This window comes from Phaenicophaeus curvirostris, chromosome 21 (assembly GCF_032191515.1).
Source record: "Phaenicophaeus curvirostris isolate KB17595 chromosome 21, BPBGC_Pcur_1.0, whole genome shotgun sequence".
Lineage (NCBI taxonomy): Eukaryota > Metazoa > Chordata > Aves > Cuculiformes > Cuculidae > Phaenicophaeus > Phaenicophaeus curvirostris.
Window position 1 is genome coordinate 2,526,151 of NC_091412.1, and position 22,982 is coordinate 2,549,132.

The 22,982-nt window shown below is 47.8% G+C and overlaps 1 protein-coding gene across 2 annotated transcripts in view; it reads left to right on the forward strand.

Annotated features, from left to right (window-relative positions):
• The first annotated feature begins 9,430 nt into the window (after positions 1 to 9,430).
• The window catches only part of GTF2I (general transcription factor IIi), an 86,364-nt gene continuing 72,812 nt past the window's right edge, over positions 9,431 to 22,982 (forward strand). For both annotated transcript variants that reach the window (XM_069873923.1, XM_069873924.1), the window contains exons 1-3: positions 9,431 to 9,470; positions 19,535 to 19,640; positions 22,306 to 22,444. In XM_069873923.1, coding sequence (XP_069730024.1) covers positions 19,542 to 19,640; positions 22,306 to 22,444 — 238 coding nt within the window. In that variant the 5' untranslated portion in view covers positions 9,431 to 9,470; positions 19,535 to 19,541. The remainder of the gene's footprint in view (positions 9,471 to 19,534; positions 19,641 to 22,305; positions 22,445 to 22,982) is intronic.

A 22,982-nucleotide genomic window follows, 5' to 3' on the forward strand; every position in this document is an offset into this window, starting at 1 on the left:
CCAGTTTGTGTGTAGCTAACTGCAGCCCAGCAGGAACCCCCAGTGATGTGAGACCTTTCGGGTGAGATATGGCTTGGGTGTCATCCCAGTCAGCAACACAGCGTCACTGCGGGGTGACCTGCCAGTGCTGAAAGGGGCTCCAGGAAAGCTGGGGAGGGGGTCTGGATCAGGGAGGGCAGGGAGAGGATGAGGGGGGATGGTTTTAAGCTGCAAGAGGGGAGATTGAGATGAGATCTTAGGGAGAAATATTTTGCTGTGAGGGTGGGGAGGCCCTGGCCCAGGCTGCCCAGAGCAGTGGTGGCTGCCCCATCCCTGGAGGGGTTCAAGGCCAAGTTGGATGGGGCTTGGAGCCCCTGATCCCATGGGAGGTGTCCCTGCCTATGGCAGGGGGTTGGAACCAGGTGGGCTTTGAGGTCCCTTCCAACCCAAACCCTTCTATGATTCTGTGAGCAGTGCTGGGCATCGATCGCTCCAGGCTGCAGGGTGGGTCACAGCTCTTCATGGAGGAAACCTGCCCCCAGAGCAGCATCCATGACCTGCTGGAGGGCGGACAGTAGCGGCCACAGCATCAAAGTCACTTGTGACAGCTTTTCTGAGTGCAATGTCCTGCTTTATTTGTTTTATGGGTTTTTGGTTTGCTCAGGTCCTTCTTTTTTCAGGCCACAGGAGGGTTTTGATGGTGGGTAGAAGCGTTTCAAGGCAGCTGCAGTTTTATTTCCTGGCTCTGGACTTGTATTTGCTGTGGAATTAGATGCAGACGATCACATGAGATAATAAAGGCTGAAACAATTGTAGGAGATGGCACAAAGGCAGCAACCAAAAGACGGCAAAGATCTGTATCTGTGACCCCAATTAGAGATACAGTTTGACATCTGAGCAGTTGGCATCAAAATCTGAAGCCTTTCGTTTTTCTGCCTGATGCTCAAACCTGTGGCATCTCCAATTAAGAAACAAAGACGCAAGATTCAGAGGTAAAAAATACCATTTTCTCTTCCAAAATGTCTGAAAGGGGCTTACAGATCAAACCCCACAGAGTCGCTGTCTCCTAGGAGGGCACGCTCATTATATTTTGACTTTTTTCTCTCTCTCTTTTTTTTCTGTTAAAAAACTAAAGGTTTGATGCCGTAGCAGCAAAAGTTCAGTAATGAGTGGAGATGTTTGAGGCTGCCCCAGGTTTGCTGCTGGCCCTGGCACCCTGCGAACACAGGAGAGGCTGGATGTAGGGCTGGAGCCCCACGCCCTGCACGGGGCCCTAATTACTGCTGCTGAAAGGCAGGGGTGAATGCAGGCAGTGGAGTTAAATTAGGGCATGGGAGCTATGCTGGGGACTAATGATTTAGTTCAGAAAGCCAAATGCCATCGTAAAGGCTGGAAATGGAGGGAGGGAATGGAAGCTGAGCAAGGAGGCATCATAGGGCTGTTTCACCACTTGCCTCTCCCCAGCTCATCCCCAGCTCAGAGCCTGGTTAGCAAGGGTAGGTAGGCACGGCTGAGGGCAAAGCTCTCGGTTCAGGTTTTCTTCCCAGAGTTTCTGGATCCATTTGCTGGAGCTGTGCGTGCCCCAGCCCTGCTCGCCAAAGGGCACCGGGCACCTCCAGTGTCCCCTGGCTGGGCTTGGAGGCTGCTGGGTTCTGGTACCAGGTTACATTTTTGGGAGTGAATGACAGTAATTCCAGCTGTAATTTCAGGGAGTTTCAGGGCCACAACATCCACTTTTCATTTTCCGTGGCCAGGGTGGGAAAGTCCTGCCCTCAGTGCCTGTGTTTGCTCTTAACGCAGTAGCACTGACCCTTCCCACATTGGAAAAATGACAGATATCACCTTATTACTGCTTTCCTTTGGCTTCCTTAATCTTGATGCTGCAGGGTATTTTTATACCCAGTTTTTGTGATTAGCTGCTGAATGGGATCTGCACCATTACAATTAGACGAGAGAAGATGCAGATCTTAACACTTGAGCCACGTTTCTCATTTATTACTTTTCAAAGACTTCGGTCGGGGTTTTTTTGTTGTTGTTTATGTGTTTACAAATCCAATAACAATCCTCATTAAGAGTTGCAAAACATGAAGCCATTTTGATCTCAGGCAGATGGCAGCTAAATGAAGTTTAATTAAAGAATGAGAGCTTTGATTCAAATAATTTTTAAAAAATATAGTGCACCGAGATGCTAGCGAAGAGCATAAACAGCATCTGTGCTTTTATTCAGAAGCCCAAATGCATTTGGGAGGAAACACTTTGCAAACTGTTTTGGAGCAATCACGAGTTGTTGGATGGAGCTGAATGGGCCGGCACGGCCGGCTGGGTGCCTGCGAAAACCTCCTTCCGTGGATGCAATGGTGAGGCTAGGGAACAGATAACGCAGCCAAGCATGAGGTCTTGCTTCCTTTTTTGGGTGTTATTTCTATTTTTGAAGTGTTCGATTGATGCCAAAGACTTGATTTGACATATAACAGAGTTTCAGGCTGGTTTCCAGCAGTCTTTACACCCCACAGTAACCCCTTCCAGCACCGCGTGATGCAGTATGCCTAGTGTATACACTATGTGTAGAGCTTTGTAGCCTGTAGAGCTTATAGCTTGATGCTCGAATAAGGCTAAGGAAAAGGAGGCTGAGGTACTGGAGAAGACTCCATCCTGGTGGTGCCAAGGCTTGATTGCTCCAGGAGCTCCTGGTCAGCTCCGGCCAGGGCTCAGTGCTTTCCTGCAGGTCAGACCCTGCATGCCTACCTGGCCCTAGCGGGGTTTAAGGCTCACTGTGTGCTGGTGCACAGGATGGTGCAAGGGAGAGGACAGCCCAGTGGGTGCTTTTCCATACCAAAATTTTCTGTGGTCCCAGTGAGAAGCAGTCACAGGTTTCTGTGCGGGCTTTTTGTCTGGCAGACAGACATCCAGAGTCTTTCCAGGAGTGGCAGCTACTTGACAGTGCAATAATTTGGATTTATTTTGTGTGTCTGCAAGTTGTGTGACCTTCAGCCACGGCTTTCCTTCCCCCGGCACTGCCAGAGGATCCCGCTGTGCTCAAACAGCATGGGGTGTTTGGTGCTTTCCCCCCCACATATAACTTATACACAACATAGAACCTGTGCTTTGCCATCACTTGGATTATTTTCTCCTATTAACAACTTTTCAGCTCAAACTGGTAAGCCCATTGAGTAGGATTACCTAATCCAGAGAAAGACACCCCACTGCTGTCCCTGTGCTGCTGGATGGGAGAGCTGGAGGGCAGCAGTGATGCCAGAGGCTCCGGGGTCAACTGGCGATGGAGCTGTGGTGCTGTAATTCATGAAGATGCTGCAGTGGAGTATCTGTGTCTTTGGTTAAGTGAATGGATTAAACAGCTGTCTTGGAGTCAGATTAACAGGTCTGTGGGGTATAAAGGCAGATGGATGTAGCTGAACTGAGCTGGCACACTCTCCTGCTAGGATTAATGTCTTTTCGTGAGTGGGGTTTTTTGAGGGGCGATGTTTAAGTGGAACGAATCTCTGTGAGCCATCATTAAAGTTATTTATTAAGCTTTTCCCTGATAACATTATGAAGTGGGCACTCCTAGAAGGGGCAGGCTGAATCCCCAGCAAGACCATTCGTCTTACTAAAATGGCTTCATAGTCCTCGTGGCAGTGGGCTGGGTTTTCATTGCTGCCTGCAGGATTTGGAGACGCAGCACGGTGGCACATCCCCTGCCGTCCACAGGCTTTGAGAGAAGGCAGCTCTGCTGCTTCACCCTGCTCTGCTAACAGCAAGTGGTGGCAGAGAAGACTGATGGACACCTCGTCTGGGAGCAGCTGCGTGGTAACAGGAGGGTGACAAGGCTTCTCATTAACCGGCAAATTAATTCCTCTCTGAGAATGTCTGGGCAGGAGCTTTTTAAGGGAAAAGGAGGGAGGGGAAGGGAAGGGTGCTGGGAATGGTTCATCAAGGATCAGGGAAGCATCTATGCTGCTCTGTGCCGAAGGATGCTGTGGAAAGTTTGTGTGGACTCAACGAGAGGCTGGAGAAGGAGCTTGGAAGCAGGATCTGGGTCAGTACATGGGAAAACGCTGCCTGTGCTGTCCTGTTTCTTTTCCTGGGCCACCTGTGCCCAACCACAGTAGTGTCCACCTGCACCGTGACCCAGCCCTGCAGCCTCAGCAAGCACGGCTGTGCCTGTGCAACCCGGGGCCCGCTCTGGAGAAGCACTCTGGTCAGGAAAGCGTGTCTCATGGAGGCTTCCTGTTCTTCTCAGTCCTCTGGACATACAGCTCTAAAGGTATGTGGAGATTTGCCTGGCAATTCCATTCTTGGGGTTTGGAAGAGCTGGAGGTATCTTGTGCTGGGGAAAGCAAACAGGACTCCTTCTGTCTTGCCTCTCAGGTTTGTTGTTGGTCCTGCTGAACCCACATTGAATTGTCTGAGCTGGTTTGGACCCACCAGGCTTGTTCTCTGGGTCTGATGTTGTGGGAACACCAAGGAATTGCTTCTGGCACCTGCACAGGGGTGTTCTGGGGACAATCCAGCATCGCCCAGCAGTGAGGGGCTGCTGCACCTACATGGCCCATCTGGGAAAAGACCTGAAAGAGGCTGCAGTTTAGTGGCTTGTGGTGATGATCTCTCCTCCTGTCCTGCCTCAAAACTTTCACTGAAACACTTCCCCATTTCTCTGCCTAAGTCAACACAACTGATTTCCAAACAGATGAGGAGAACTAAGGAAACAACCACCACCAACACCGCAGGTAGCACCGTTGCTGCTTTGCCATGTGGTGGCACAGGATTTCCTCTCTGTTACAAAGATTCTACACCAGCCTGGGGACCTCCTGCTTTAGCTTAGACCCTGGCAGGGCTGGTATCAGTCTGTGGAGAGCTGACTGCAGGCTCAAGGTCTCATAAAGGATTATAAAACCCTCAGGAAAGAACTGCATCTGACTTTTCTACAGGAACAGGGGAGGTTAAGATTGGATATTAGGAAAAGTTTCTTTACTGCAAGAGTGGTGAAGCATTGGAACAGTCTGCCCAGCGTAGTGGAGGTGTCTTCTTCCCTGGAGGGTTTCAGAAAGTTTCTAAACGTGGCACTTCAGGACATGGTTTAGCAGGCATGGTGGTGGTATGTTGACTGGATAGTCTTACAAGTCTTTTCCAACCTTAACAACTCTATGACTCTGCAAGAAGCGGGACTGGATCCCAACCCCTCGTGTGAAGTTTTTGCAGGGGTTTTGAAGTTTTCCTGCCTGGAAAAGCAGGTGTATGGTGAGCAGCGTAAGACTGGTTGGTTTCTACTCGCCCTTATCCCTTCACAGATTCGTTAGCACTCCAATAGTTTCAACAGGCATACGCTAAGGTTTTCAGACTCCGGTGTTAGCTGGAAATTCTCAAGGTTACTTAGATTTACCCATAGAAACTTCAAGGGCGATTCGACTGAAATCCCCTGTGCTACACTTAGCTTGAGGTTAAATTTGTAACTCCTTGCGTATAGTGCAGGCAAAGCCTTCTGATAAAGACAGACGCAATCTTGTGAGTGATAAAGAGAATAATACATGTTTCTGGGGATAAAACAGAATAATCCCTCAAACTACTGAGCAAGCGAAAAAAAAATTGTATGTCTTGGTCTCAACCTCTTTTCAGAAGATGACTATGAGCTTGGAATGGAATTTCTCTCTTTTTTTTTTTATTTTTAATGATAAAAATAACTCTGAATTCAGCTCCTCTCTTCTAACGTTTTTGGTTTCACAGTCTGGCTCCCTTGATTAAGAGAAATGTTTCACTTGCCTTGTAGTTGTGTGAAAATCTTTTTCAGTCTGTAGTTGAAGCCCAGCTGGTTAACTAACTAACTAGTAGACGGAAGCAGAGCGATACAAAATACTTTAAACCAAGGAATTTAGATCAAAGTATTTTCTGCCAGAAGACTTAACCTTGCATTTGAAGCCAAGAAAGAATATCAAGATTAACTGGGCAGATGTTACATATAACAGTCAGCTCAGGAAACTGCTGGTAAAGATCCATGGAGGCTGCGTATTGAGCTGGATGTCTCTTCTAGAAGGAAGCTGCTTGAATCTCCTTGCCTCCCTTCTCCTTGCCTCCCTTCTCCCTGCCTCCCTTCTCCTTGCCTCCCCTCAGAAAACAGCCATGGAAGACTCTCTGAGTGCTCCCAGGCTCTCTAGAACTGAAGGCAAGAAGAAAGCCTGATTTTTCTTTCCCAGGCTCTGAACTGATGGAGAAATTCTCGTGGTCCAGAGTAACACATTACAGTTGTTAATTACTCTAGCTACTAAAAACATACAAGTTATTTCCAGTCTGAGCATTGATTTACAACACCCAGTGAATGTCTCCAATAGATTTAGAAGCCTTAAGGAACCAATTTTGCAATTAGTCATCTCGTAACCACAGTGGGTAAACATTATTCCACATGAAGCATGACTTTAATTAATTCTCTGGCTTCAGTTAACTCCCAAACTTTATCTAGCTCCATAGCTCATGGGGCTGGATCAGGCAGTAGAGAGGGATACATAAGAGTAGGAAGAATCTTGTCCTGGAGAAATACCATATTTCCACTCTTCTGAAGACCCACATGGCTGCAAATGAGCCATGGCAACAATGGCCTTAGCAGTGGGAAGAAGTTGATGCACATGACTCGGAATAAATCATGACGTGATGCTGCGAGGCGTCTTCTCTGCAACCAGGAACAGTCCATACCTGCAGGAGGAAAGTCCATATGCAACCTCCAAATGATGTCCTGGCAATGAGCTTCTGTTTCTCATGCAGGTAAAACTCTTCTTGTCTTCCAGGAGGATTTTCTTGAGTTGTTTTTGGACAATGTGTACTTAGGACACAAACACCTATGTGAAATGGCCAGTGCAGGCTGCATGTGCAGGAAGTACAGCTGGAAGATGACAATGTGTCGTTCCAGTGGAGTGATGCCTTCCACTAAAAATGGAATATGGATTTGGAAATGAATTGTGGCCGTTTGGTATTCCCCGTGCTGCAGGCTCCACCAGAGGTGATACCTTTGCCTGCACAAGATCTACCAAAAGGAACCATCCAAGTGCTGCAGGGCGAAATCTGGTTTAGGTTGAGGTGATGAGGGAAGTGGGTGATGGCGTTTTTGTCTTTTGGGTTTTGAAGGAGTGTTTTGGTGGGGTTTTGGGGGGTTGTTTGGTTCTTGCTAGGCCACTGCAGAATGCTTCTGTCTCCTTTCACACAGCGTAAATCCTGAGAACAGTTACATCCAGCTAAACACTTGCAAAGGAACCACCAAGAGCCACAACATCTTGAATCACTCAAACCCTTTGCTCAGGGGAGGTTGGTCAGCACTTGCAATGGGCATTTGCTTTGTGCAGTCTGTAGCATCGACAGCAATGGAATGGGAATGGCCAAAGCATCTCCCACAGGGTCCTTTCCCAGAAGACAGCTTCTCAGCTTTATTCCCTGCTTTGATTTATCTCTATTTATTGCAAAAGGGAAGAAGCTGAATGCTCCCAACAAAGCATTCTTCCCTTTCCTTTAAAAATGTGATTTACTTGCAATGGTAGTGTTTGGTGGTTCCTCATGACCAGCTCTCTACACACGGAACACTTCAAAAATTTAATGGCTTTATATACATCATGATAGTCCTATACACACTATAAACAAAATGTAGATGTTTAAGATAGTTTGATTTAAAACCGAGCTATTTTTAACTGCAGGTTTTCTTTATTTGGAACAAATTTTGACATGCAATGTTTCCCTTTGGATGGAAAACTTTCTATCCACCTTTACCACATTGAACCTAAACTCAGAGGAAAAGAACAGTGATGCCAGCTGGAGCATCTGCCTGGTTCTACCCAGGAAAATAGATCTCATAGGTGACATCTCTTGTGCTGAGCCCCTTTGTGAAAGCAACAACTGAACCAGCAGCAACAGGGAAATGACTTTGGTATGATATTCTTCAACTCTACCCCGAAGAAGGGTTTCTGCTTGCAAGTGGCTGTTGCCTTCAGTTCTGCAGTGCCTGGGAGCACTTGGGGTGTTGACCTCAGCTGGTTTGGGGTTGGTTGTAGGGGATAGGGAGACCATAGAGCAGCTTCCAGTCCTGAAAGAGGCTCCAGGAAAGCTGAGGAGGGGCTCTGGATTAGGGAGGGCAGGGAGAGGATGAGGGGGGACAGTTTGAGCTGAAAGAGGGGAGATTGAGATGAGATCTTAGGGAGAAATGTTTTGCTGTGAGGGTGGGGAGGCCCTGGCCCAGGTTGCCCAGAGCAGTGGTGGCTGCCCCATCCCTGGAGGGGTTCCAGGCCAGGCTGGATGGGGCTTGGAGCCCCTGATCCCATGGGAGGTGTCCCTGCCCATGGCTGGGGTGGAACTGGATGGGCTTTGAGGTCCCTTCCAATCCAAACCCTTCTATGATTCTGTGAGCAGTGCTGGGCATCGATCGCTCCAGGCTGCAGGGTGGGTCACAGCTCTTCATGGAGGAAACCTGCCCCCAGAGCAGCATCCATGACCTGCTGGAGGGCAGACAGTAGCGGACACAGCATCAAAGTCACTTGTGACAGCTTTTCTGAGAGCAATGCCCTGTTTTATTTATTTATGCTGTTTTGGTCTGCTCAGGTCTTTCTATTTTCAGGCCACAGGAAGGTTTTGATGGTGGGTAGAAGCGTTTCAAGGCAGCTGCAGTTTTATTTCTTTGCTCTGGGCTTGTATTTGCTGTGGAATACTTTTGTGATTCTGTGAGTCTATGATTCTGTGATGTGCCCTCTTGCTCCCATGAGCAAAGCTTTTGGCAGAACCAAAACATGATATCCAGGAGGAGGTGACATCTGGTCACAGAATCATAGAATCACTAGGTTGGAAAGGACTCACTGGATCATCGAGTCCAGCCATTCCCACCAATCACTAACCCATGTCCCTCAGCACCTCGTCCACCCGTCCCTTAAACCCCTCCAGGGAAGGTGACTCAACCCCCTCCCTGGGCAGCCTCTGCCAGTGCCCAATGACCCTTTCCGTGAAAATTTTTTCCTGATGTCCAGACTGACTCTCCCCTGGTGGAGCTTGAGGCCATTCCCTCTTGTCCTGTCCCCTGTCCCTTGGGAGAAGAGCCCAGCTCCCTCCTCTCCACAACCTCCTCTCAGGTAGTTGTAGAGAGCAATGAGGTCTCCCCTCAGCCTCCTCTTCTCCAGGCTAAACACCCCCAGCTCTCTCAGCTGCTCCTCATAAGGCCTGTTCTCCAGCCCCTTCCCCAGCTTCGTTGCTCTTCTCTGGACTCGCTCCAGAGCCTCAACATCCTTCTTGTGGTAAGAGCTACTACAGTTCCATTGTTTCCTTTGGTTCGGCCAGCCGGTAGCAGCCTCATTTAATCGGGTAACTAAAGGGGATGACTTCTGAGGAGGTTTAAAGGAGCGGGAGGAGCTGGAGGCCGGGCTGAGGCAGAGGGAGGCGGCCCCGCGCGGTCCCAGCGAGCCCCGCGAGCCCCGCGCCTGCGCGGCCGGGAACAAAAACGCTGCCGGCAGCGGGGCCTGGAGCCGCCCGAGCGGGTGAGTGGGGCCGGGGCGGCGGGATCGCGGGCAGCACCCAGCACAGCACAGGGGCTGCGGCAGCCCCCCAGCAGCCCTCATCGCAAAGTCCAGCAGAGCCCGCCCCAGCACAGAGCCCGGGGCAGCCCCCCCGGTGCATTCCCCAGCACAGAGCCCACCCCAACGCAGCACCGACCCCAGCCCCAGGGGCAGACGCCCAACTACCCCTCAGTGTAGCCCCCAGCACAGAAACATCCCAGTACGGAGCTGACCCCAGCACAGACCCTGGGGCAGCCCCCCAGCACAGAGCACGACACAGACCCTGGGGTTGACCCCCAGCAGGCCCTCAGTGCAGCCCCTGGCACAGAACCCATCTCAGTGCAGAGCTACCCCCAGCACAGAGCCCAGCACAGACCCTGGGGCAGGCCCCCAGTAGTCCCCTACACAGCCCTGACCCAAGCACAGACCCTGAGGCAGCTCCCCAGCAGCCTCCAGCAAATCTCTGGCACCAGCACAGACCCTGGGGCAGACCCCCAGCAAAGCCCTGGCCCCAGCACAGACCCCGGGGCAGCTCCCCAGCAGCCTCCAGCAAAGCCCTGACCCCAGTGCAGCCCCTGAAGCAGCCCCCCAGCATCGCCCAGCAAAGCTCTGACCCCAGCACAGACCCTGGGGCAGCCCTCAGCAGAGCCTTGGCCCCAGCACAGCCCCGGGGGCAGCCCCCCAGCAGCCTCCCCAGTGCAGCCCTCAGCACAGAACCGACCCCAGTGCAGAGCCCGGGGCGCAGCCCCCAGTGCATCTCCCAGCACAGAGCCCATGCCAGCACAGCCCCGACCCCGGGGCAGAGCCCACACCAGCACACAACTGACCCGAACGCAGCCCCCCAGCGCAGAGCCCGGGTGGGTATTGATGTCCCTGTGCCTGCCCCGGGTGTCCCATCCACACGTTGCGGGGCATCGCAAGTGCCGTTCCCCAGGGCTCAGTGCTGCGACCAGTCCTGTTCAATGTCTTTATCAAGGATGAAGGGGTTGAGTGCTCCCTTACTAAGTTTGTGGGTGACACGAAGCTGGGAGGAAGGGTTGATCTGCGTGAGGGTTGGGAGGCTCTGCAGAGGGGTCTGGATGGGCTGAGACCAACAGGATAGGGTTCAATGAGCAATTGGACATTCGTAAGTCCATAGGGCCAGATGAGGCCCACCAAAGGGTGTTAAGGGAGCTGGAAGAGGTGCTTGCCAAACCCCTTTCCATCATCTACCAGCAGACCTGGCTGACTGGGGAAACTCCACTGGACCAGAGGCTGGATGACAGAAGCTGGGAGGAAGTGTTGGAGGGTAGGGAGGCTCTGCAGAGGGATCTGGACAGGCTTGATCCGTGGGATGAGGCTCAGCAAGGCCAAGTACCGGCTCCTGCACTTGGGACACGACAACCCCATGCAGCACTATAGGCTTGGGGAAGAGCAGCTGGAAAGCTGCCTGGCGGAGAAGGACCTGGGGGTGCTGGTCAACATGGGCAGAGAGACGTTCTTCTGGAATGGCTATGAATTCCTGATTTTCTGACAAAAAGTTACTGACGTGTTCCCAAACCCTTGCTTGTGGAATTGAGTTTTATTCCTGGTCTGGGATGCTGGTTGGAGAGATGCTTCGAACAGGATTAGCACAAATGCTTTAATTCCAGGAAGAACACATGTAGGCGATTCCGTTGAAATCATGGAAATTGATGTTCTCAAGTATGTGTAAGTGTTGATGGAGACCCAGAACTGAAGTAATTGTTATCTGAGGTGATTGTTGTGTTGGCTAAGTCCTTCCTGCCCTCCTCAAAGAGTGTCCTAGAGATGTAAACGACCTGTGAGGATGTAAGCTAGCTGGTGTAGATAACATTCTCTAGGATGTGCTGTCCTGTACGCCCTGTTTTCATTCAGCTTGGCCTCAAAGGACAGCAATCAGCTTCTATAAGTGCTACTAGGAAGGAAGGGAAGGTAGTAGATGTGGAAACCAAGGTAAAAGTGATAAAAACATCTGAGGAAGGAAGAGGTGTTAAAATTGGCCATGATCTAGGTATGGAGCATTCGAGGAGGTAACAAATAGTGCACTTGCACTTTGTAATACAGTACAGTAATCTATTGGATTTGTATAAATGATTTTGAAGGCATCCTCTGTTGTGATGGCATTGAGGTGCTTAAACAACCCCTGTGCCTCACTTCACAAGAGAAACCTCAGCCCCGTGAGGCAGTTGGTAAGAGTAGTACGGTACATTAATGTTATTCCAGCATTAATATTGTTATTATTGTCTATTACTACTGTATCTTAATCATTGTTATTAATTTGTGTGATGTGTTTGTTATACTAATGTTAGGTTTTTTGGGGTTAGCTTAGCCTAAGGTTATGTCATGTGTATACATCAACCTGCTTAACAATAAAATTGACTAACAGTGCTCTGTTAATAACCATAAACCACCCTTGAGAAAGGCACAACAGTAAATATAATTACACTGGTAAAGACAGAAATTATCAGGTGGTCTAGACTGCTGGGATTAATATTTCATTTTGTTTACATGGTTCACTGTAGTTCATGTGCTTGAAAACAAAGTGAATTGTTCCTCGAGTCTGTCTGGCTTTAATACGGAGATGAAGCTTTACACTAATGGTTTTTTAACTACTCCAAACCGGGTAATACTTAGATACTGCATTTTCATTTTAGATAAAATTTCATAATTATACATTGGTCTGTATTAGAATCTTTAGAAATAGTGAAGATGAGATTTAAATATCTCTTTGCAAGCAGGATTATGCTGGTTTATGAACGGGAGAAGTCTGATGGCAGTTGCTGGAGTCATGTTAGAGTAGCAGTAGTAGTTGCCTGGCCAGAAAGTCATCACATGGTGCTGAGTATCATAAAGTAAATACCTAGAAAAATGAGAATTAATTATCACTAGGTTTGGTGGGGGAGGGGTGGGTAATTGGGGCTCTGTAATGAACCGTGACAAAATGCGGCTGGTTTCATGTGACTTGGTACTCTTGGGTGTGCTGAGCACCAGGTGTTTTACCCCAGAGCTCTGTTTGTAAGGAGCTCTTGTTCTCTATCCTTTTTGACTGTTGGTTGTGAACAGAGAAGAAGCCTGAAAGCATAACTCTGTGAACCCTACAGCAGGGATTTGGGGCAGTTTGTTGGCTCACTATGAGATTGTAGAGCTGGAGTGGGAGATGATGCTGTAAGTGTGGCTGTTAGTGTGTTTTGTTGGGGTAAGCCCTGCTGGCACCCACTTGGTGCTGCCTCTGATTCTGCTGCGGTGAGTGAAATCCCTGTGGTGGGACTTGGATTGAAATGGTACCAGCAAACATACTAGCAGCTGTGTTGGATGGGTCACTGCTAGTAACGATGTTGAGTGTGAATGGCAAGAGTGAGCTTACCAGGGCACCTGCTCCTCAGGTGAAGCCTGTGAGTGCTGTGCCTGGATTCCTGGTGTCCTGAACTAGAATGCGATACAGGTTAAGGTCAGGGAGATAAACATTCTTAATGTTTAGTGGGCAAAGGAGCAAGCGGGTTGAATTTAAACATGACGTGCACTTTTCCTGAATCAGCTGTGCTGCTGCTCCAGATAAGAGGCTGGAAGAAAGGCAACAGGGATACTTTCATGGAGTGTGTGTGTGGAAGGGAGATGTGTAGAGCCTTCCAGCAAGTTAAGGCTTCTAGGAGGCTACTCTGCTGTCTTTGAGAGGGATTTTTATTCAATCTTAGCAGGGATTAATAAACTGGATTCAGTCTTATCCAAGAGCTGACCAGGCATATCTGCATGACAGTGCTTTCCAGCTGATGTGTCTAGGTTCGTACCTCCAAGGGAGCCAACTTCAGTCTGGAAAAGCTGCCAGTAGGCCAGAAGAGATAAACCCAGATGGATTGGAGTTGGCTAAATGCACTCTGGTATGTCTGTATTGTATTGTCTCTCCTTCCTGTTCCTGATGTTGGGAAGCTTCACCCTCTTGGGCTTGTGGTTTTTGTTTTGTTTTGGTGTAGGCTGTAGGCAGAGTAAAGTCTGCCAGATTTGTCTCTGCTTCTCCTCCTCGGATTGAGCTGACTCCAGTCATCTGGAGCCCAGAGCTGCTTTTATTCAGTGTGGTCCAGCAGTGTTTGTGTTTCAGAAAAGGCTGGTCCTCCACAGAGGTAACATGGATATTGCGCATCTGAATTGATTTGTAATCCGCATGCACTAGATGCAGATGATGAAGAGCTGGCAGTGTTTTCGTGAAGGGACTCCCAGATCCTTTGCTTCTGTTTCTCTTCAACTGTGGCTGGGAAAAATATTTCCTTTCAAAAAATAGCTGTGTATATCTGAAGGCGGGAATACGGCTTCCTCTGAGCACTTTTTCTGTCAAGCTGCTTGTTTCCTCTGTGCATGAGCAGCCTGGTGGTTCTACCAAACTGAAAAGTGCTGCCTCTGGAGTATTTGTGTAATGTTAAGATCATAGAATCACCAGGTTGGAAAAGACCCACCGGATCATCGAATCCAACCATTCCTATCAAACACTAAACCATGTCCCTTAGCACCTTATCCACCTGTCCCTTAAGCACCTCCAGGGAAGGTGACTCAACCCCCTCCCTGGGCAGCCTCTGCCACTGCCCAAGGACCCTTTCCATGAAAAATTTTTTCCTAATGTCCAGCCTGACCCTCCCCTGGCGGAGCTTGAGGCCATTCCCTCTCATCCTGTCCCCTGTCACTTGGGAGAAGAGCCCAGCTCCCTCCTCTCCACAACCTCCTTTCAGGTAGCTGTAGAGAGCAATGAGGTCTCCCCTCAGCCTCCTCTTCTCCAGGCTAAACACCCCCAGCTCTCTCAGCCGCTCCTCTTGTTCTCCAGCCCCTTCCCCAGCTTCATTGCTCTTCTCTGGACTCGCTCCAGAGCCTCAACATCCTTCTTGTGGTGAGAGGCCCAGAACTGAACACAGGATTCGAGGAGCGGTCTCTCCAGTGCCGAGTCCAGAGGGAGAAGAACCTCCCTGGACCTGCTGGCCACGCCGTTTCTGATTCAAGCCAAGATGCCCTTGGCCTTCTTGGCCACCTGGGCCACTGCTGGCTCATGTTCAGTCACTGTCAACCAACACCCCCAGGTCCCTCTCCTCCAGGCAGCTTTCCAGCCAGACTTCTAGTCTGGAGCTGCCCAGGGTTGTTGTGCCCCAAGTGCAGGACCCGGCATTTGGCCTTGTTAAATCTCATGCCATTGGACTCAGCGCAGCGGTCCAGCCTGTTCAGATCCCTTTGGAGTCTCCCTACCCTCCAGCAGATCCACACTGCCACCCAGCTTAGTGATCAGTGGTGTGCCATAACAAGGACAATGGATCATCCTAATGGAATTGCTGTGAGCAGATGCTGGAGGGTGAAGGTGAGACTGTCCTAACCCTGTGTGCATCTTGGCTAGGGCAAATGTGCTGGAGAAAAGCAATGAGGGTAGGTTTGCATCCCACCAGAGTTTCTGCACTAAGTTCGCGAAGAAACTTCAGCTATAACTTCCTCGGAACCACGGGATCACTGAGGCAAATTGTAGGAAAAGTAACACGGATTTTTAGCCAAGATCTGTTTAAAAAGGTTCATTTGCACGTAGCAGCTTGTGAGTATTAATCTGTACAGACTGGAAAAAAACAACTTCTGTCCTTTGTCAGGAGGCCAATATTTGGGCAGAGTTAAATATGCTGAAGCTGTGTCTTGGTCCAGAAGGTGAAGAAGCCAAGGGTAATAGCTGCAGCAGCCAAGAAGCAGTCTAGCTTCATTAGATTTTTTTTTAATGGTGTATTTTGTTATGTTCTTCCTTGTTCCAGCTTTGTAGTGAAATGTGTGCTTTTGTACTCTGCCAGCACAACTTTTTTTCCCCTAAAATCAAGTGGTCCATGGTGAACTAGCAGGAGCTGCACTTTTCCCTGAGAGAGAAGCAAATCTGCAGTGGTGTGTAAGGATGAGCTGATGTGAATTCACATCCATCTGGAATTTGGGGCTTTTGGGGGGAGTTAGATCCTTTTCCATCAGTGTGGCAGGATTTGCTTTGGTGATTGTGGTGCTAGGTGAGGGATTAGGGGAGGGAAGAATGCTTTGGCATCCACTGCTGCTTTTCAAGGACAGCAGAGAACGAATAGGTGTGTCATTTTGGGAATATCTGCCCACCTTACATTTGGTGAAGGGTGAAAACATGCTGTCTAACAAGCAGCAACTAGAGAGAGTATCCGTTACTGGTGGGTGTCTGTATGAGTGCAGGGAAGATGGAACATAACTGTGTTTTATGGATTTGTTTCCTCTGCCTTGAGTATTTCCGTTTCTTGGCTTTTAAAAGTAGAAGCTGGGAGGGAGCACAGCCAGGACAGCTGACCCCAACTGCCCAAAGGGATATCCCACACCACCTGGTGTTATGCTCAGCATATAAAGCTGGGGAAGAAGGAAGAGGGTTGGGAAATTTTGGAGTTAGGCTATTTTTCTTCCCAAGTAACCATTACATGTGTTGAAGCCCTGGCCTCCTGAGGAAGGCTGAACACCCGCCTGCCGATGGGAAGCAGTGAATGAATTCCTTGGTTTGCTTTGCCTGTGCATAGGGCTTTACCTGTAAAACTGTCTTTATCTCAACCCACGAGTCTCCCCTCACTTTTACCCTTCCAGTTCTGTCCCCCATCCCACTATGGGGAATGAGTGGGTGGCTGTATGTGGCTTAGTTGCCAGCTGGCCTTAAACCACCATAAGCAGGAATGGCTAAGGGTTGCATCCTTGATACTCTACCAGTGTATTTTGTAAGGCTTTGTTCACTGTTACAAGCCTTTGCTTGGGCAAAGGCTCATCTTGGCACAGTTAAAGTGAAGGATTTATAGGTAATTATAGCTAATACTAACTGATCTGGAAGTTCTTTTTTAACAATATGTGATTAAGATTAATAGATATATCATGTGGTACTCTGGCAGCCAGCTTCTAATTGTGCAAAGGATCATTTTTAATTTTATGTAGTGTGGTGCTGGGTGGTACGGTGTTAGACTTTTTTCAAGGCTGGGAGTTTACATTGGGCAATGGTGTTGTCACATGTATTCTAAGGGCTGGATCTTGCAAAGGCATCTGTGTTCATTAGATCTACTGACCTATAGTGTATTCTTTATAATAATAAACACTGTCCCCGTTGTATAGATAAGAATAGTGGAGAAAATGGTTGCTTGAAAGGGAGAAACTGCTAAAATGTTGGGGGGGAGGAAGTTTTATCTCTTGACTTGCTGTCAAGTGTGTAGGAAAAATATTCTTTTGCGGGCACGGTGCTACAGAACATCTCTTGAATCTACATTAAACACTGATCTGGCATCATGCAAAATGGTTAAAGAAGGAATATCCTGAAAATACAAGGCACTATGGCTTTATGCTTTGGAAAGACTCTTCCAAATGTTACTAGAAGCAGAGTCCAAAGATAACCTAACCTGACTTTTGATCCCAATGCTGTTCTGAGATAGTGAGGTGCACCAGCAGGGTGGCTTAGGCTGTGCTGTTCTCTCTGCCTGTTTGTGAATCAAACTGGGTCCTAATCCAGTAGAACTTAAGCTTCCTGACTTGATTTACTGTGTGTCTGTTGATCAGAAACCACCTTGCAGGGTTGGGAGCAATTCCACCTTGGGGGGAGACAGCCTGAGCTGGCACTTCTCTGATGTGCTTGGGCATCCACAGCCTTCACATGATTACTAGAATGTCCTTGATTTCTTTTCTGCATGAGATACCTCTGCAAAATAGAAAATATGTTTACTCTTCCTTTTGTACAGCCTGATTTTTTCACCTAGAATAGGGTAGGTGTGAATGTTTGCTCCGCTGCTGGCTTGGGAGGTGTTCAGCTGAGGCAGAACTGCATCAGACAGTGAGTAGAGTCATGGGAGAAAGAGGAAATGTATAGTTACATTTCATTTTTGATGTTGGATAGTTAAGCTGGCATTTTTAAAAGTGCAAAAGCTATTATTTAAAATAGCTGTTGGCATCCCAAGCATAAAGGAATTCCAAAAAGGAGCTTGAGAACTCTGTTAGGTATAAAAATTCATGGCTCAACAAAGACTGATTTATTTACATCACAATATAATTCCATTTTCCCTCTGATATTCCACAGGCAATAAGTAAGCTGCTCCCCTTCCTCTGGAGGGTAACCCCATCAGCCTCTGCCTCCCTGCCTCTGGCTGACACCCTCTCAGGTCAATAAAGCAGTTCAACAGTTGCTATTCCTTTATATTTACTCTTGGAAGTTGAGCTCCTTTTCCAGACCTGCTGAAGGAGCTGTTTGCCTGCTCCTCAGTGCAGCAGGTGCCAGTGTTCACACCTCTCATTACCTGCATCCTCAACCAGCTGCTGATTATTCCCCTGCCAGTTTATCCATAATGTGGTTTTAAAGCTGTTTAAACCTTGCTGGCCTGTATGGAGAGCCAGAGGCTGCTGGACATCTGTGAGCTTGTGATGTTGTCAGCTTTTTTTCCTCCTCTCCAGTTTGCAGTCTGAAGTGCTCCAAGTCAGTCCTGGTCCCGGCTGGGACAGAGTTAATTTTCTTCCTAGCAGCAGCTCTGTGTTAGAGTCGGCATGAGAAGAATGTTGCTAATACACTGGCGTTTTCAGTTGTTGCTAAGAAAATAAAGGACTTTTTTGGTTTCCCATATGCTCTGCAAGCCAGCAGGTACACAGAAGCTGGGAGGGAGCAGAGCCGGGCAGCTGAGCCAGGCTGGCCAAAGAGAGATCCCATGCCATATAACATCCTGCTCAGTGCATAAATGGGAATTTGGCTGGGGATCACTGCTTGGGGACAGCTGGGTATCAGTCATCAGGTGGTGAGCAATTCATTGTGCATCACTTGTTTTATATGTTCTATTATTGTTATTCTTAGTCTCCCTTTCTTTGTTATCCTATTAAACTGTCTTTATCTCACCCCATGAGTTTTCCTTTCTGGTCTTTCTCCTCCCCATCCCACTGTGGGGTGGAGAGGTGAGCGAGCGGCTGCGTGGTGCTTAGTTGCCAGCTGGGATTGAACCACAGCAATGCCCCACCAGAAGAACAACACAGTGCCTTTTTTTCCAGTGTAAGCATGTATTATCCCACGCAATGGGATCACACATCACCTTTGAAAACTGGGGCCACGTTGGGTGTCCAGGTTCTACCAGAGCAGCAAACTGTCCCGTTGAGCTGTTGTGAAGTGTCACTTTGAGCTGAGCTGTCTTGACTTTTGAGGGGATTGTTCTCAAGACTTGCATGTGGAGTTGTGACGTCTCTGCTGGTTCTCTCCTCCTCCAAGCATGGCAGGTTATCACTTTAGAGATGTGTAAACATTATGAGTTGCAGCACTCCAATAGAAAAATGTCCTCTTAGCAGCTGCTGAAACATCATTCTCAATATATTTGTTCTTCTATAGACAACTCTGCCAGCAGAAGCATAAACAAGTCCTTATTATTACTTGTATGTTGAAGTTGAATGTCTCCTGAATGACAGACAGAAAATAGGTTTAAATCTGTTTTGTGTCGCTGCTGAAATTCAGTTTTTAATTTCAGCACCTTAATTGGGACCACTCAGCTTTGGAATTAACTCTGCAGGTGAATCACATTCTGGTTACCGATGTGGTGGTCTCTGAGGCCATGATTTTGGGGCTGTGGGTGGTGGTGGCTTGGTTTGAGACAGGCCCTGATAAATTCATGCTGCAGATTACCAGGAGGGTTGTTCTAATCCTTGTGTCACACTGTGATTTGTCATTTCTTTTCCGCACTGTTAAAGCCAGTGTGTTTTTTGCTGTGGTTATCTAGTTGCAAACATGCTTAGAAAGAAAAATCGATGCAAATTCAGCCAATCGATTATTGTGCGTCTTTCCAGGCGCAAAGGGTTTGTGGTCTTGTCATGGCACAACATTTTAACTTGTGAATGTTTAGCTCCAGCACTGGATGAAGCAGCAGGAAGAATAATAAGTAGGAAAGCGAGCACTTCATATTGTTATTAACCTGTGTATTTACTTGTGTCTGTGGTGGGCTGTGTTCTGGGGAGTTTTCTCATTTCTTTGCTTGTGTTAGAGAGGTTTTTGTTTTCTTGAACTGTTATGTATGTCTGAACAGGGTTTTTATTTCACTTTATAGGAGGAAAATGGCCCAGACTACCACACCAGCAACGTCCATCCATGATGAGGACCACTCTGAAAGCAGAATGGTGGTTACATTCCTCGTGTCAGCACTTGAGTCAATGGTCAGTAGAGAAGTTTAGTGTCTGTGCCATAACTCTGTCTTGGCATGATTACAGCATGTGTTGCCTCCTTCTGCAGAGCAGGAACAGCCTGTTGTTGTATCCTTACCTTTGTGCTATCCAGCAAGCTGTAACTCTCTCTTTGCTTGTGGAAAAGCATGCTAACCCTTCTCTTAACAGTCATCTTGCTTCTTGTTGTGGTGTGGTTGGTCTAAAATTTTTTTCAAATAAACAAATGGGAAATATTTCTTGATTGCTCGGGTAGAGCATGGTTGAAAGGCAAGAGTGTGTTCTTGTCTTTTGTTGTCTGAAATATAGAGTGAATAAATGGTCTTGAACTATTTTCAGGCAGTTGTCGATAGCGTTGTGGTCACTCTTCTCTGCCTCCTTTTCTGTGGGCTAAACAGCCCCAATTCCCTCAGCTGCTCCCAGAATCCCGGGGCTCCAGGCACTTCCCTAACTCCATTCCCTTCTCTGGATGTGCTTCAGCCCCTCAATGTCCTTCCTGTACTGATGGGCCCAAAACTGAACCCAGTTCAGCTCCTGACTGAGGGAGCACTTGATCCCCTTGTCCAGATCATAGATAAGGATGTTAAGCAGAACCTGCCCCAACACTGAGCTCGGGGGACCGTGCTTGTGAGCGGCCAGCAACTGGATTTAGATCAGTTCACCCCAATTCTTTATGCTTGGCAGTCCAGTTGTAATTTTACTCAGTGAAGAGTACGCCCAGCTAAGCCAGTTTTTCCAGGATAACGCTGTGGGAAACTGCAACAGAGGCTTTAGTAGGTAGACACCATCCATAGGCTTTCTTTCACCCATTAACTGGGTCACCTTGTCACAGATGGAGATCAGGTTGGTCAAGCAGGACCTGCCTTTCTTAAACCCATGCTGACTAGGCCTGATCACCTGGCTATTTGCTTAAGTGCCACCTGATGGCACTCAAAACTATCTGCTCCATAACCTTCCCTGGCACAGAGGTCAGGCTGACAGACCTGTAGTTTTTGAAATCCTCCTTCCAGCCTTTCTTGGCATGGTGAGCACTTCTGCCAGCTCCCTCAGTATTCTTGGGTGGATCTTATCCAGTGCCATAGACGTGTGTATATCTAAGTGGTGTAGCAGGTTGTGAACCATTTCCTCTTGGTTTAAGGGGGCTCTGTTCTGCTCCCTGACCCTGTCTTCCAGCTCAGGGGGCTGGATACCTTGAGAACAGCTGGTCTTACTGCTAATGACTGAGGCAAAGAAAGTATTAGCTCCCTCTGTCTTTTCCTCATCCTCAGTCACTGTGTTTTCCCCCCACATCAAGTAAAAGATGGAAATTTGCCTTAGACCTCCTTTTGCTGCTCGTATATTTGTAGAAACATTTTCAGTAGTCTTTTACAGCAGTGTCCAGATTAAGTTCTAGTTGGGCTTTTGCTCCTCTGTTTTTCATCCTCCTGAGCTTCCTGCCCCTTCTTCCAAAGGTCATAAACTTTTTTTTTTTTATTTTTCTCCTGGGTTGCAGCCAGAGCTCTCTGTTCAGCCAGGCCAGTCTTCTTCCCTGCTAGCTTGTTGTCTGACACACAGGGACAACCTGCTCCTGTGCCTTTAAGATTTCTTTCTTGAAGAATGTCCATCCTCCCTGCACTCCCTTGCTCTTCAGGGCTGCTTCCCAGGTTCCTCTGTCAGCCAGGTCCCTAAAATAGGCAAAGTCTGCTCTCTGAAGTCTAAAGCGATTGTTCTGCTGACCCTCTCCTCGCTTCTTCAAGAGTCAAATGCTCTATCACTTTGTGATTGCTGTGCCTAAGGCAGCCTCCCACCATCACATCACCTACCAGCCCCTCTCTGTTGGCAAACAACAGGTCCAACAGGTGCTTTCTCCCACCAGCTGCATCAGAAAGTTCACTGAAATGCATTCCAGGAACCTCCAAGACTGTATTGTATTTCCAGCAGATATTTGATGTGTTGAAATCCCCCACAAGAACAAGGACTGGCAACCATGAGGCTTCTCCCAGCTGCTTACAGAATATTTTGTCTGCCTCCTCATCCTGGTTGGTGTCTTTATAGGTTGCAGCAAACTCTTGTCTTCTGAGCTCCTAGGAGAAATTGGCTTTTTGTGATCGCTTCTTGATTATCTCACTGATTTTCTTAGGGTCTTTGTCCCTCCTTGTGCCACAGGTTTCCTGCCTGACTTCTCTGCCAAACAAAGCGCACGTAGGTGCTCCCAGGGAGGCACAAGCCTTCCGCGTAGGAGGAATTCACCTGAGCCTGGGCACAGCAGGCAGGATGAGGCAGAAAACAGGCAACCTTCCTCCTTGCACCACACTTTCACAGAACACGATGTGTGATAAAAGTGCTGTGGATGAACAGAACTCCTAGACACTCTCTTGAAAGTTGGAGTAAGACACACAACACAATTATCTAACAGGGAAGTGATGATTTCACAAGGATTGATGTCATAAGTAATTTTAATTAAAAACAGAGCAATCTTTTGAGTCCAGACAAGGCCTTAATTTCACTGATGCATCTACAATGCTTTTAAGATTCCTGATGAAAAAATTTCATGTATAAATTATCCTTTGCTAATGGCTGATGTTATGTTACTTGCAGAAATAAAAACTGTTTTACATGATACCACATACATTTCTATTAACTCTAAAGTAATAAAAGCTCGTTGTTTTTTTTTTTATAGTGTAAAGAACTTGCTAAGTCCAAGGCAGAAGTTGCCTGCATTGCTGTATATGAAACAGATGTGTTTGTGGTTGGAACTGAGAGAGGAAGAGCATTTATCAATTCTAGGAATGATTTCCGGAAGGATTTTCTCAAATACTGTAAGTTTGTATGTTGTACATTTATATTTTGCAAGCTGTTTGATGTGTATTGTGTGATACTAATAACTTCAGGGAGCAAAGTTCTGTAGATTGTGGCTCCATGCTATAATTCCATGGTTGGCTATGGCAAAACCAGCTGTTAAGGAGCATGAAAATGATCAGTAGCAGTGGTTGTGCTTGGGAGTCTTATTTCAACCGTGGCTGGAAATGTTAATTTTCTTCTGAGATTATGTGACAGGCAGGTACGGTAACAAGTGTTAGCCTGTCTAACCTCACAGCACATCCTGTGTTTCCTAGTGCACCTTCCTTTTTCTTTGTATCCCCTCCTCCAAGTTTCTTTTCCACTTGGAAAGGCTGGGTGGAACATTGAACCAGATAGTGGGGTACTTCTGTCAGCTCAGATGGTCCTGGCCATTCAGATCACTTCACACCTTGTTAAAGCAAATGCACGTTTTGAACAAGATGTACATTTAATGACTTAAAATTACATCTGCATTGCTTTTGTATTTCAAGCATGTCTGGGTTGTGTGTTTTGTTT